At 37.1% G+C, this 16,431-nt stretch overlaps 1 protein-coding gene across 1 annotated transcript in view; it reads left to right on the top strand.

Annotated features, from left to right (window-relative positions):
• Window positions 1-14,557, top strand: part of LOC145984077 (protein arginine N-methyltransferase 6-like) — a 148,510-nt gene extending 133,953 nt beyond the window's left edge. Inside the window, exon 6 of the mRNA XM_083117467.1 lies at window positions 6,150-14,557. Coding sequence (XP_082973593.1) covers window positions 6,150-6,565 — 416 coding nt within the window. The 3' untranslated portion in view covers window positions 6,566-14,557. The remainder of the gene's footprint in view (window positions 1-6,149) is intronic.
• The last annotated feature ends 1,874 nt before the right edge of the window (window positions 14,558-16,431 follow it).

Genomic DNA, 16,431 nt, shown 5'->3' with positions numbered 1-16,431 from the left:
ATCCTCTGTGGGACTTGCATTGGGTGTGCTGTCCTTATGTATTGGGTTGATGCATAAGTTTGTAGCGTTTTTCCACCGTGGCAAAATTTTTTTTTTGATACTCATTTGAGATGGACAAATGACAGGAATTAATCAGTAATATATTTTCTGTCATTGTCTATGACTGTCTACTAACGCTGGAACAGTTTTTTGATTCCATGCCCGAGGAAATCAGCTGATTTGTGTTTAAAGACGTCATCAAGTGAAGTTTGAAGAGCATTTTCGGTACCACAGGGAGTTTCCTTGAAGATTGGTGGAATGAGAACTGAAACGGTGGAAATCAAGGGTGCAAGTTCAGGGGTGGGGTTAAGGAGGATGTTGAATAACCTCCCAACTAAGTTCCTGGATAGCAGCTTTTGTCATGTTAGTGGAGTGTGAGCATACATTATCATGTTGCAGCGGCACTTGATGCAGTCTTCGTGGCCTACTCGATGATTTGTGTTGTTTTCACTTAGTGTGCGGCATCCTGAACATTGTCCATGGAATGCAAATGCCGCACGATGGTTGAATGGCTACAGTTCATCACATTTCCTAATTCTCAGGTCGGCTGATGTGGATCATTGTGGATTAAAGCATTTAAACAGGTCTTCATTAAAGCCCAAATCTTTATGAACGTGGAGAATCACTGAAGTAAAAATTGCCCTCTATAAAATGGCAAAACTATTTTCTTGCCGTGCTTTCTCTATTGGCATTTTCCCCGTATATGACAAATGTTTTGAGCCACCTCCACTGCCTTTGCTACTCTGTTAATCTCAGACTGAAGACTATGTTGGAAGTGTTAGTTTTCTCTGCTTGACACTTATTGTTCTTTACCCCGCAAATAACATTGTTTTCCTTTTGTTAAAACACTAAAATAACAACACGCAAACTGCTCGATGCTCGACCAGCCCTGAAGATGACTCCGTGAAGGAGTCAAAAGCTTGGAAGAACCCCTAAGTGTTTTTCATCGTGCTGTTTGTGTGTTATTTTAGTGTTTTAACAAATAAGTTGCCGGCACGTGACGTAAGAAGTTTTCTACAGTCATATTGTTTTCCTTCAAATGTGCATAATTCAATGCATATTCAGAAGGTCAACAGTGGCACTCCAATTGATGAACATTATATCATAAGCAAACTTCTAACACCACAGTGTTGCCATACCAAACACAAATGCTATGAACTTATGCATCAACCCAATATGTGTGATTGTCTCTTCATCTATTTCATCTTATGACCATTCATCTTCGCAATTGGCCAAGAGTGGCAGAAACGCAAAGTGAAATAAATCCCAATCAATCATATTTACAGCTCTGACTTGTCTTATATCACCCAGCATATAATTGGGTGATGTGCTATGCCATGGAACATACTGAGAGCTTGTAGGGGAGAATTTCTGTCCCCAGGCATGGTTGCCACTGCATCTGACTCATATGTTTGCAGCGGTCGGAAGAGAACCAAGAAAATCAACAACTGTGTTGTTTCAACAATGCTTCACGGAAGGTATAAAAAAACGGATTTCAGTTTAAATGTGTAAACTAACTATTAAGTTCACAAATGATATAATTTAATGTTGGATATTCAATGAAAAATGAAAGATTAAGTTATCTCAGTACAATAGCCATTGAGAAAGAAACTGGTTAAAGAACTTTCTATTGATCAAGGCTTCAAGGACAGAGTAATTTATACTCTTGCGACCAACAAGAATCGACACATGGACTTGCTGTATAAAAAAATATAAGGTAAGCAGATTTTTCAGCCTACCCAGTATTTACGCCTTAGCTTTGCCACTGCCGTGAACGAATAGGGGAACATGCTCTTTACAGATCAGTCCACATTCAGTGTGCAAACTGATTTCGGTTGCACATTCACCTGAAGAGAACCTCCAGCATTATTTAATCCCAGGAATATCATGGAAAGGGATCAGTTTGGTGGTGATGGAATACTAGTGTGGGCAGACATCACGTTAAATGGAGACGTACAGAGCTGCACCTCTTTGCTGGAGGTACAATTACTGCTCAGAAGTACAGAGACGAGGACTTTTCACAGGCACAGTCGACCTAGATTTAATCTTCAAGGATGATAATACGTGTGTTGTAAATAAAGTAGTGGCAACACTGTCAGGAAGAGGTTATAACACCGTGCATGTGCTATCAGGCAGTGAGCAATGTCTGTTTGTGCCCATGTTGATGTGTGGAGTGATCGGTACAGTGAGTGCTGTGGTGTATATACGACGTTGAAATGAACACCATTTTCTGTACTGCTCTATAACATGTTTGCAAAGGTAGAACATTGATTGTGGATCAAAATCCAGGTTGTGGAAAAAATGCACACCAATGTCAGCAAGACTTGAATGAAGCCTGTAGCAACAATACCTAGCTGTATCTGAGGGTTGCATAATGGGTAAGTGCATTTCTTTAGGAGGTTGCAATGCATCCGTGAGAATAACCTCAACATGAGGAAAATTGCATCATGCTGGGTTCCCCATATTGTCACCAATGTGCAACCATCAGGTAAGGCTAGTTACTGTTCCTTCAGGCTTCATGCAAGTTTTGATCACATTCTTGTTCATTTTTGCCATGATCAAACCTAGATTTTGATCCACAATCGCTGTTCTACCTTTGTAAACATGTTTTAGAGCAGTACAGAAAATGGTGTTCATTTCAATCTCCTACATACACAACAGCACTCGCTGCACCGACCACTTTTGACGCTCCACACATCAGCATGGCTCCAAACTGACATTGCTCACTGCCTGATAGCACATGCAAGGTGTTGTTATCTTTTCCTGACAGTGTTGACACTACTTTATTTACAACCCATGTATATGTGCACATCAAGCTAAATTGTTGGATGACTTTCTTGAAGATGACAAAATAACAGCATGGACTGGCCACTGAGGTCTCCAGGCATAAATACTGTAGAGCATTAAGGAGACGAGTTGCAGCCCACGAGCCTCCACCAAGGATATTTCCAGAGTTTGGCACTGCTCCTCATGGGGAATGGAACCCACTGACTGTAGAGCTCTTGAACCACCTTGTAAAGAGCATGCTACGTCATTGCAAAGCTGTGTAGCTGTTAGGGATGACCACACTTCATACAAACCTATTTTTTTCGTTAAGGAAGCGATTTCAATTTTCTTATTTCTCGCACTTTTTGTCTTCACACTAAAAACAATTGTTAATTCATGTAACATTTTGATTGCTTTTCACTATGTTTTGTGCAGTTCTGACACTTTATTAATATAACAATTTCTCAAATCTTCATCATGCTTAGCTTTTGAACACTACTGTAGTTACAAAAATTATAATAATATTTTTTCACTTGCTATTTATTAGTAGAAAATGCCTCTGAAAAAGTCTGATAAACGTACTCTAAATCAGAATATGGACAGTATTTTATGTGTAGAACCTCCATGGTGGCCATCTTGGATTCCCGATGCCATGTACCTTCTCTTGACACATTCTCCAACCAAACACCTACTTATGATTGCATGCCTCAATATGAAGTCATCCTTCATACAAATGTCATACACTGGACTTAATGGCCAGGGACCGTATTACTAATCACACCAGCTGCCATGACTTTACCCAGACATATATTAACCTTTTGGAGCCCAAGGCAATTTTCACATGTAACCCACTTGAGCCTGAGCCAATTTCGAGCAAAATGCAGAGTTTCAATTAAATGAGTGTAGATCGGAGGCTAATTGCCCTAGAGAGATGAGTGATATACCGTTGTACGCGGAATGAACCATAGATTCAGACTATATAAAATTTATGCAAATTCGGTGTATATGTAACAGGGGGAGGGGGAGAACACTCAAAATTTCAAAATGTCGGGAAAATGGGGATTTCCCCCCTCCCCACCCCCCAAGAAAAAAGTACATGACAGTGTCGACATGCACATGGAAATTATTGCTGACATGTAAGGAACAAAAATATTTGCATTATTATCATATGACCAATGTAACGCGAGTTGTACCCCCAAAGTACGCCATTGATTCAAGCTTCAAAATGCAGCGGTACCTTGAAATGACTTTAGCTCAGAGGCTAATTGCCCTAGAGAGATGAATGATATATCGTTGTACAAGGAATGGATCACAGATTCAGATGATATAAAATGTATGCACATTCGCCATATATATGGAGGGGGGAAGGGGGAATCCCCCCTTTTTTAAATAGTGTTCCTCCCATCCCTCCGAAAAAGAGGACATGAAAAGGTCATCATGCACATAGAAATTATCGCTGGCATATAAGAAACAGAAAAATATTTTCATCATTATCATATGACCAATGTAACACGAGTTGTACCCCTGAAAAGAAAAGCTTGCGCGCCACTGTCTCAAGCTTCAATTTTCAGCGAAGGGAGCAATCCTACCAGTTCGGGGAGGCTGTTGCCAGTCGGAAGGTGCAGGAGCAGGAGGAGGGGAAGGGGAACGTCTTTGTGATATATCATCAGAATCACATTCTGATGATATATCAGAGGGAATGTCAAGCTCTTCTTCATCCCAATCGGAGTCTGTATCCATATCCTCCAGTTCATCTCGGATTTCATCAGAACGGAGATCCCTCGGGGCAGCCATGGTCGACTATAAGCCTTTTGGGGACACAGCAGGCACAGACGACACTATCACATGTCACACGAATGAAGCAAAGATGATAAACTCTTGAGAAGAGTCGCATTTTACTCAAAAAATCTTTGGCACTTGGGCACAAAACGAGTCTCACGTGCGCACAATGTTCCAGGAGGAAAAGCTACAACGGAGTGACAAAAGCACGCCAATTCTTGCAGCTACTTCCAAATTCTATTTTTAGACAATGCAGGGTAACCTTTGTAACCATTTCTGAAACACTGTGCTCAAGAACAAAGGCTTTTCTTCAGCGTGCCTCGAACTTACATTATTACGATGCAGTTTCAACAACCCCTCTTCCCCCTCCCCCAACTTCCAACCCCTGCTTGCTCTCGCATGGAAAACATTCCTTTTGATCTCGAGTACCGATATACAAACTTCCTTCGAATGCAGTTTCCAGGGGTGAGGGAAAGGCATTGCTTTAGAACAACAAAGCCGGCCTTCCTTTGTTGGCAAAATTTTTCCCTTGAAAAAAGATGCAAAAAAGAAGTCTCCTTTTTCCCGCCATTTTTATGAAAAGAAAAAAAGTGCAACAATCATTTCTGTTAAATACATGTGTTAACAACAATATGATAAAAGAATATCAAAATTCTAGCCAAAAATAGCAAAGTTATAACATAAAAACTACAACCTTGACAGAGCATCTTGATCGAGACAATCGGGCCCCCGAGGGTTACATGAGAGCATCTCGATCGAGACGATCTGGCTCCTAAAAGTTAATCAGAAAGCCCTAAAGTAAAAAAAAAAAAAAAGTAAAGTGTTCCCCTGTGCATAGCACCATGCCATGAAGGCGTATAGGGGGTGTGGGGGTAACGCCCCACACTTTCTTGATCCGTTCGTGAGTGGGGGTGATGTGATCAGCATCACGCCCCTGACCGCCTTAGAAAGCCCTGCTATCTAAATTGCATTAATATTTCACACAAACCTGTACACTGCAAATCTCAATCACCACAAAACTCTTACTGAAACTTTTCTCTCTGTATTAAATACATAATATGTAAAGTGTAATTAAAGCAATATAAGCCAGAATAAAAGTTTAACAAAAATTAAAAAGAGAGTTGCAGTTTTTTTTTAATTAACTGTTTTATATTAATTAGAAAGTTGCTCTAATTCAAACCATTCTTGAGATGGCACACAAAACACACAACAATAATAATAAATGCCACTTGGGAAGACACCACCACATGTTGACATGAACACAGCTGTGAAACACTGACATACCAAAGTTATGAAACTTTCCTAGCTGTTTGTACAATGCTGCCACTGTACATGCATGGTGACAAGTTTGTGAACTTAACTCTTGGACTATGTATTTTGTTCTTTCTTCTTTTTCTTTATCTCTTTTTCCATTTTTCTGTTTCCTTCTTTTTTTTCTTTCATTGTGTATTTACTTGAAGTTTACAACTCTATGATGGAGATGTTTTAGCTAATATTTTCAGAAATTGTCAACAAGACAAAAATAGACTTCACTTTGATGTAGTTATTATTTTTCTTCATTATAGAAAGACCTCATGTTACTGCTGTATTACCTGAAGAAATTCAGAGTCATGGTATCAGGATATGTGATTTAGATCTCAGAAAAGTTTCCTGTGAAGAAATTGAAGCAGTGCATCAAAAATTTGATTTCAAATGTTTTGGACATGAAAAAGTTCATGGATTTGTTCTGTGGTTTGATGTAGAATTCCCCAATGGTGTTAAGTTGAGTACATCCCCATATGAAATGTATGACACTCATTGGGGACAGTGTATTTTGTGTGTAACGCCAGTGTATGTGCATCAGGATACAAGTATTAAGGGCTCCATACGAATTTCACAGAGTTCTGAAAATAGACGTTTTCTTGATATATTCCTAGATTACCAAGTTGATGAAGGTAAAGCACTTTCTAGAAAATACAAAATGGATGATAGGATACTATAAGGAATACTAAAATTATACATACTTTACTTTTGAATTAAGCTTTTTCTTCCTTCCTTAAATAAAATCACATCTTAATTATTAAAAATATTAAAACCTATCTTTGGTATGTTTGAAGATTTGTGATATAGAAATGAGCATAATTTCCTTTGATGGAACTTCCTCATGCACCATAGTGGAAGTTTGTAAATTTCAGTTCACATGACGTAACAAGCAAACAACTTCAGATCCTTGTCCTTACTTCAATTATGTTTCCTAGTTTCACCATGTGACTTGTTTCTGTAAGTATTTTTCAAATGAATTCTTCAGCACTATTACCATTTTCATGAAGACAATACAAGTTCTGGTTGTTTTTCACTAATAGTACCTATACCAAATGCTGAATAGTTTTACACAGAGATTATTGAAATTCACTTCTTAATACTTTTAGAAGAATTAAACATTTGGAAGATGACCTTACTATGATGCAGGCAATGATGGTGCAGTAGGCTTGTTCATTAATTTTCTCAGATGAAACATGATGTCTACATTATTGACAAGTGAAGACTGTAAAATTTATACCAGAACATTTGTCATCAATGTTTTGAGTTTGGATACATCATATCTCTTTATTCTTCCACAACAATATGTGCTAGAATATAACATAATTGACACAAGAACTTTTCTTACAAATATAAAGTAATTTTATTAAATTTAGATTTCTCAGCCCCAGACTTTTGGCCTCTCCGATGGCGTAGAGGTAATGTCATCACTTTGATTTTGCATCATGTCAGTTGGTTACTCCCATTGTGATGATTTTGCAGTTAGTGGTTTCTTTCAAATGACAATTGTCATGATCTGCACAATATATGTCATAGACACTTGTGCAAATATGCATCGATCAATATTTGTAGTAATTTGGCAAATTATGGGAGAGACCCAGGTTGGGTGAGCCCATATATGACTATGCTCATGTCCCCAGGCACCAAAAGATTGGGTGATGAAAATAACTGTAGACAAAGGACCAGTCTCACTAGCTTGCTGCAGTGAGTGTGGGGGTAACCATTTTCACCTGAGGATCTTGCAGACAGGGAGCCAAGAGCTTATTTTTTTCTCAGATACTGATAAATAATTTGCACAGTTGGAATGGAAGAGAGCAAACGTTGTGACATTTTATGACACATATGGTAAGATTGTATCTTTGGGAGCATAGGCTCATGTCATGCCCACCGAAAGGTCTGAGAGAAGGAGCAAAAGATTGAGACACCGAAAAGAATCAATGGTGGACAGGAATTATTGAGAACAGGAGAAATATATTTTTTCTTAGGTTGGGAAGGGGGCACTGTAAATGCATCTGCCACCACTTCCAGGAAAAAGTCATTAATCCACCACTGATCATCTAATGGTTTTGGTTCATAAACCAAGTCAATAAACCTTTTATTTTCCACTATTGTCACTGATACAACTCAAGAAATCAAGTATAAAGACATTACAGCACTGAACTTCTGGAAAAGTTGTACAGAAAAAAAAATGGTTTGGTTCATATTGGTGGTTGGTGCATGCCATAGTAGCTCGACACACTTATTTATATTATGCTTTTTGTTTACCATTTACTGCTATGTATGCCCATGTCAAAGTTCAGCTGAAACTGGATCCAATGTGATCATACCCTTAGCCACCGTGTTAACAGGTAGACCCAGGGGAATTTCATAACATGCTCTAAATGGCATAGTGATGTTCAAGGAAATTAATTTTAAAGAACCTTAATACCCATTTTCTAAGTGCACTTACAGCCTCATTTCTATATCTCAGGTCTGAGAACTTTCTTGGCATAGGTTGATTATGTTTTTGCATTGTGTATGTATGTCTGAAAAAAAAAATTGTAATATGAAATAGTTACAGTATATTCGTAATAACAAAAAATATAAAAGAGTACTTTTTTCAATGCACAACATTTCAGCCATTTTCTATTCCTTCTTCAGGCTTTCCAAGTAGTTTGCTGCCAGCCTTCCACTCCCTATTTTATCCTAGTTGGCATTTTACCTTTTAATCAATTTTGTAAATATATTAATGTTTTGTACTTTTTGGAAAGCCTAATGAAGGCTAGGAAATGGGGCTGAAATATTGTTTGTTGGAAACAGAACAAATTGTAAGCAATTATTATTATTATTTTTTATTGTGAAGTAGTGGGTATGTGAATATTCAAGCAAGTGTTACATAGTTATATTCCTGTACTTGTTTCTGTAACTAGAACTGTATTTTGCTTATTGTTCATATCTTTTATACCCATTTAAGTTAATTGTGATGATGAGGATGAATGATGATTAGATATAATTGAAGAAGCAAACACAAAGAAATGCTCATTCCTGGAACACTGATTAAGTAATTCAACCCAAGAATCATTTTGGGCTCAATTTTGTAGATTTTTTCTGAAATTTTATGAAATTATTTTGTCTGATGTTATATTTATTCTTTTATGAAATTGTGTAAAATATAAAAGTGAAATTATACTATTATAAATACCGGGTGGCCAGAATTAAAGTTACTCAACTCAGAGCCCTCTGTAGCCTGTTTGAGGCATCGTAAACTCTGAAATTTGGTGAATGCACTATGCAGACCATGGGGAAGAGGATGGCAATAAAAAAGTTCAATTTTCCACCACCAGGTTGAAATGTGTCGTTGTACTTCCATGATGGGTTGTAATTATGACGTAAACTGCTCCAATTGGTTATGGATTTGCCTTTACCTTGCAATCTTGTAATAAACAAGAGATTATTTTCTCGCAACTTCCAGCCACTAACAAATGTCTTTGTAATTAATAACTCAGCTAACTCACTTAATGTGAGTACTGAACAAAAGTTCGGAAGTGATCACCATGCCATTAAATAAGAAAGAACGTGCATTGCTGGTGAAGTTGTTTTATTAGATTGGTAGTAATAGTGCAGCTGCACTGCAAGGATATCATCATGCAAAAGGACTTTGAAAGGGGCCCATGACGACGCATGGGTTAAGAAAGACGATGAAGAAATTTGAAGAGACTGGAGATCTGGGTGTTGCAGCAGGAAGGGGCAGCCGAACGAAGAAGTTGTCACTGGAGTGGTCTGGTGTGGTTTCACTGCTGATTTCGTTCTGGGTCCATTTTTCTTCGAGGAGCAAACACCGCAAGGCCCAGTCCGATGTTCCATTACAAATGCACGTTATGCTCAACTCCTTGCACAGCACGTGGTTCCAAAAATAAAGATTTGTACACCTGACTTATGTTTTTCAATATTCATTATTACAGCGCCACAATTCAACCTGGTGGTGGAAAATTGAACTTATATATATATACTCTATGTGATCAAAAGTATCCGGACACACCGCGAAACGTGTGTTTATCATAGAGGGCGACACCGTACTGCCATCTACCTCGTGGAACACATAGGCAGTGAACTCAGTAGTCTGCAGACAGTGTGAGACAGCAGTATGGGATGGTCTGAGGAACACAGACTTTCAACTTGGTCAGTTGGTTGGGTGCTACTTGTGTAGGATGTCTGTGTGTGAGATTTCCACCCTCCTAAACATCCCTCTGTTCACTGTTTCCAATGTTATAGTGAAGGGACATGTACAACCCAAAAACGTGCAGGCTAACCTCCCATGGTGACCTCCAGAGACCTTCGAGTGTTGAAGAGGGTCATAGAGCATTATCGTCAATCATCCATCGCCACCATCACACAGGAATTCCGAACTGCATCAGGATCTACTCCAAGCACCATTACTGTTGGCGCAAGGTGCGGCAACTGGTTTCCATGGCCGAGCAGCTGCCCATAAGTCAAACTTCACACAGACAAATGCCAAACACTGCCTCGTATGGTGCAAGGAGCATCGAAACTGGACCATAGAACAGTGGAAAACAGTTGTGTGGAGTGATGAATCACAGTACACAATGTGGCTATCCGATGGTAGGGTATGTGTGTGGAGGAAGCCTGGTGAACGACATCTACCAGCCTGTATAGTGCCGACAGTGAAATTTGGAGATGGCGGGGTTACAGTGTGGTCATGTTTCTCCTGGAGGGGGCTTGGCCCCCTTGTTGCTTTACATGGCAATGTCAGAGCACAAGCTTACATTGGCATTTTAACAGCTTGTATGCTGCCTACCATCGAAGGCCAGTTCGGGGATGACCATTGTGTCTTTCAACACGACCGAGCACCCGTCCATACTGCAGGGCTTGTGGGGGAGTGATTTGACGACAACAACGTCCCACTATTGAACTGGCCTGTGCAGAGTCCTGATTTGAATCCCATAGAACATCTCTGGGATGTTTTGGAATGTCGACTTCGTGCTAGACTACACTGATCCACATCAATACCTCTTATCATTTAAGCGCTCTGCGAGGAATGGGCTGCCATTCCTCAGGAAACCTTCCGTCACCTGATTTTAAAGTAGGCCTGTGAAAGTGAACGCTGTCATCAAGGCTAAGGGTGGGCCAACACTGTATTGACTGCCAGTATTGCCGATGGAGGGTTGCAAAACTGAGAGATTATAATATGCTCCTGTCTGTTGTAGCATTTCTCTTTCAGCAAGGAACTCATATCTATTTGTTTGTCTGTTTCTTGTTTTTAAATGTGATTCCAGGGCTGGTGACCAAGTGTATACCCTCATAAATTTTGCGCTTTTTAAAATTTAATTAACCGATTTTGATCTTTTACATGACGTAAAATATATTTCAAGATGTGGAAAACGCATAATAAAGATAACCTAAAGTTAACCGGTGTTCATCTGATTTCCCTTATTAGGGAGTAGTTTTAAGTTTTTTCTTCCTTCTTTTTTTACAAAATAATAAAAAAAATGGAGTGTCCTGTTTAGGGAAATATTTATTTTCTGCCATCTTTTGTGTACAATATTGTTGATTGTGTATTTACTGCATTTAGAACAGAATTTTAAATATTTACTTATTAGTGCCATATATGACTTATGTACTGTTCATATTTTAAGTTTTTGGTCATGTTCAACTATTGTTATAGTCATGACATGACACGTGAAGTTTTACATGCCTCAATAGCTCACATATGTGTAAAATGGAATTACTTGTAGGACCAGCAGATCTACATTAAAATCATGTAGTGCAATAGTTTTCTCAACAGATATGCCAGAATGACATATTTGACAATGTTCCAAACCCCCAAACCTGTGTTCCCATTTCTTCATGACTCCCTAGAAAGTGTTGTTAGAGATGTAATGGAGAGATTCATAAAAAGTGACACCGTGAACAATGCAAAAAATAGTTTTAAATTATTGCAAATTGATGTCAGGAATTCTGACAACTTGATTCCTTTGACAAAGATTGATATTGGAATTGGTGCCAAAGCTGCTTTGGAAGCTAAAGAGGTGAATGAAAAGAAGCTTATGTTTTTCACTAGCTGCAGAATTTTTTTGCAACCAACAACAGAGAAGATTTTGGAACGTAGTCCCCTTAAGTTCAGATTGGTGAGAGCCGCTAGTTGTTTAGTTCCGAAGCAAATGACTCAGTTTCCAAAGCGATGTGCTCAGCACATGGAAGACCTGGTACAGGAACATCTCAGGAGAAAGAGAATGAAGGCTGTAACTGGTGATAAAGTAATTCGCCAGTTTAAGACATTGTTGCACAATGTCAGTAGTGAAAAGGAATTGAAAGAGAAGTTTTGTAACTTTTCAATCAAAACTGATGCACTAGATTCTTTTTTTTTTTGCAGGTGTCATGAAGGGCAAGGATGACTTCTCTGAGTTATGGAGCACTGTCAAGTTGGTTTTGATTTTATGACATGACAATGCATATGTGGAAAGTGGGTTGTTTTGTAAATAAGCAGGTTTTAATAGAAAACTTGAAAGAAGAGTCTGTTGTGGCTATTCGGCAAGTTTATGATGCAGTGAAAGTGGTAGGAGGAGTGTCAAATGTAGAAGTAAGCAAAGATATGACCCAGAGTGTTACAGGTGCACGTATTAGATACGAAGAAGCATTGCAGAAGATGAGAAAGAAATGTGATCACAAAGAAAACAAAAGGAAAGAAATGAAATGTGAAGCAAGTGAAAGGCTATTGCAGAACAATTAAAAAAACTTGAAGCTTCTGAGAAGTAAAGTTTCTTAATTTGCTGTATCCGACATTAAGTACATTTCTTGTTTTATATTTCAGTCTCAGTAACTTATTATTCGTTTTTAAATTGGTACTAATATTTGTCACTTCATTTTTATGTGTTTTAAAAATTCCAATAATTTGTTTGTCTTAACTATTATTGTACACATTACAGATTAATTGATATTGTATCCATTTATAAACATCTATGAAAAGTGTGAAAATATTTCATTGTTCTATATCAGATATTTTAGAAATTGTTTCAGAGTTGTTTAAAGTTCTAGAAAACTGGTCATCTTTGTTCTTAATTACATGCGAAGAAGTGTAATTTTATTTTATTATTGAACTAGTTTTGTTATTTGCATCAGAAAACAACAGTAATAAAGAAGGTGAAGATGGTATAACTATGAGGGGAAATGGAGGAGGCCATTGTAAAATTATAGTAGTCATTTACTGTGCATTCAATACTCTGGAAAAAATATGAGGATTCTGGAAATCTCAGGGAAAATGGATTTGGAGTTTGCGTGGGAACCCTGTATATATTATCTTATCTTATCATTGCCATCCTCTTCCCCATGGTCTGCATAGTGGATTTACCAAATTTCAGAGTTCTACGATGCCTCAAACAGGCTACAGAGGGCTCTGAGTTGAGTAACTTTAATTCTGGCCACCCGGTATATTATGAGTAAGAGAAATAGCATTGCATAACTTTTCTTGTAAATATTTTGTAGATGTGTAATTAGCAATGTATATTGCAATACACTGTTAGAAACAATAACATGGTGATAGTTTGTTATAAGATAAATAATGATTTTTTTTAAATTATTGAGTCTGTTCCTCAATTTCCTTCAATGTTTGGTAGTTCAGATTTCAGGGCTTGCATATAAGTTTACAGGTTGCTACATTTCTTTGCTGTATTACACTACTTCTCACCATACAATAGGTTTTTACCATATTAAACATGAGTATGTTGTTTAATATACATTAGTATGAGGTATTTCAAATCTATAGAGCAAATGATTTTAATATTTTTTAACTAAAGCTCTCTCATGATGACAATGGAAAATTTGTTAAGACTAATAAGATTACTGAAATTATGAAATTACAAATTAACAGTCAATTTTTAACAAATCTGTGGCTGAGGCAATTGTAAAGTGTTCTTTGTGGTTGGTGTTTTAATGAAAATTACAATAAAGTTAATTTACAACATAACTTATTGTAGTGTTTTTGTAATATCTAAAAATTTCAGCTCATAATCATTAGCCTTCATCAGGAGGATTTTAAATTGCCATATAACTATGACTTAGAGTAAAATTTTGTTCTGGCAATGTGATTGAGTCTGCCCAGATAAGAATATTACAAAGGTAGACTTCATTCTTGATTCAAATTTACCCTCCCCTCTTTTTTATTAGTTGCAATTATAAACAGTTGCTGTCCTGAATCCCTCCATATTATAGCCACTCTATAATCGTAATTTCATTGTAAAAAGATAACTCATGTAGGTGTATCTGTTGCAAATTCAATGGCAGATAACTAAAGGCACATATTTTTGGTAAATAAAAAAAGCAAAATTTCGTTACAAAAACAGGCAATTTCAGGTTCAAAAGCGGTAAATAAAATAAAATTTTGGTGTTATAGCGGTGAAAAAATGGATCAAAAGTAGTATATGAAATGACATTTTGGTTTTAAAATTGTGAACATAATACAAAATTTTATTTAAAAACTGCACTTATTACAAAATAAACATAATCCTTCTAATAGCACATTTATGTAATTACTAGAGTATTAAGTTTATTCCCTCAAATATTTACAGCAGAATTAATCAATTTTCTGCGAATTGCATAACTCACTGGATAATTCAAACTTCACAAAGTGTTGAGTCGGTAAATAAACTCTAAATTTCATGTTTAAGAGTATATTTCACATTTTGCATCATTTCGTGACAAAACAGGGTACGAAAATGCACCTCACACCTTTCAGAAACATTAAAAACTAACATTAGAATGTGTTATTTCACATTTCGTGTTTTCGTCCAAAATGAAATATGCATGCCCCTACAGATAATATTTTTAAAGGCATTTTTTTTAGTTGTCAGTTACAGTTCTCGGTAACCAAATTTTTGGTTTATACAACTCTGCTGTAAGTCATACAATATTTAATATTCATTACAATTAAAATGAAATTGAATATAGCATTCAGAAACAATAGAACCTAACTCAATGTTAGGTTGTGTATGCCTATCATTAATCCAATTCCAGCAAAGATGATGTTAATTTTGGTTAATTGTTAATATTTTCAGATATGTAGTAATGTATCCCACAGCATTAACAACACATAGCAACTGTTCATGAACAGATTATGGCTGAAATAGAAAAATTGGTAAATGTTTCTTTATCTATATGGTGAATTTGTATAGGATTGGCCCAAATTTGTATACACAACAACAGTCTTTCTGGCATTGCCAGTTCTACACCAATTATGACCACACAATTTAGGAAGATGAACAGAAAAAAATATTAAAGAAGTTTAAGAAAATAATGGGATCAAAACTAAAACAAAGTATCATTATCACCCAGACGATCTGATAAATTGATTTTTCTTTATATGATACAACAGATGCATAGATTCTGCATTCTCATGTGTACCTTCCAGATGACAATGATATGTTTTGTTTTAGTTTTTATCACTTTCCTTTTTAAACATTTTTAACTTTGCAACATCTTGCCATCATCTTGAACTATGTAGCCATAGTCGTACAACAGTTTTAACATACTCCTGATGAAGGCTAATATACTGCTGGACAAAAAAAACCGGACACCTTAATATTTGACATCTGAATTGCAATTACTTATGAATTACACTCTCAGTTAAGTATTGAACAATTGAACATTCATCATTGAACATTTTGCATAGTTTTCCATTTACTATTTATTTATTTATTTACTCGTATTTACTTATTTGGGACACCTAGTAGGCTCAAAATTAATTTCATGCAATTTTGTTTTAATTTATTGATTTTCAATTCCTGTTGATGTTATTTTGTTTAATGTCTAGAGAGGCATGAATTTTGGTTCATAGTAACCATAGTAACAGATATTATTGATATTGTCATTTCTGGTGTTTTTCTTGCAAGTGTATTGTAAGTTTGCTAGCTTGAAAATGAGACGTGAAGAGGTAGTAAAAGCAGTAGCTCTTCGTGATGATGGTCGTATATTGCTAGGGTGCTAAATATAGCACAAAGTACTATCAATGAAGCTCTCAGACGGTATGATGCAACTTGTTCCTACGGTAGAAGACCGGGTTCTGGTCGGAAACAATGCACAACAGCACGGGAAGATCGTTTCATGTGTATCATAGTCTTAACGGAACCATCGTACGACTTCAAATATTGTGGCACGGCGTTTGAGAAATGTTCATAGAGCTGTGGTTTCTTCACGAACAGTTCGTAGAAGACTAAATGAAAGTGGTTTATCATCTCGGAGGCCGGCTACACGTCCCAGGTTGTTAGCACGTCACCGGAAGCGAAGACTGGAATTTGCTACACAACACTTACATTGGAATGTGGAGCAGTGAGAAAAGGTTTTATTCTCCGATGAGTCAAAATTCAACCTACGTTCATCAGACGGGTGTGAACAAGTGTACAGAAGACCTAGTGAGCGTTATGCACAATGTTGTTTCGTTGAAATAACACCCTTTCGAGGCGGTGGTGTAATGGTCTGGGGAGGTATTTTTTTACAAGGACGTACAGAGTTGGTTCTTGTAGAGAATGGGGCAATGACAGCTCGCAGGTATATTACAGA

This window comes from Lepisma saccharinum, chromosome 2, assembly GCF_977018435.1.
Source record: "Lepisma saccharinum chromosome 2, izLepSacc3.1, whole genome shotgun sequence".
NCBI classification, from domain to species: Eukaryota; Metazoa; Arthropoda; class Insecta; order Zygentoma; family Lepismatidae; genus Lepisma; species Lepisma saccharinum.
Note: the sequence above shows the minus strand (reverse complement) of the source record. Positions and strands in the feature narration are given on the sequence as shown.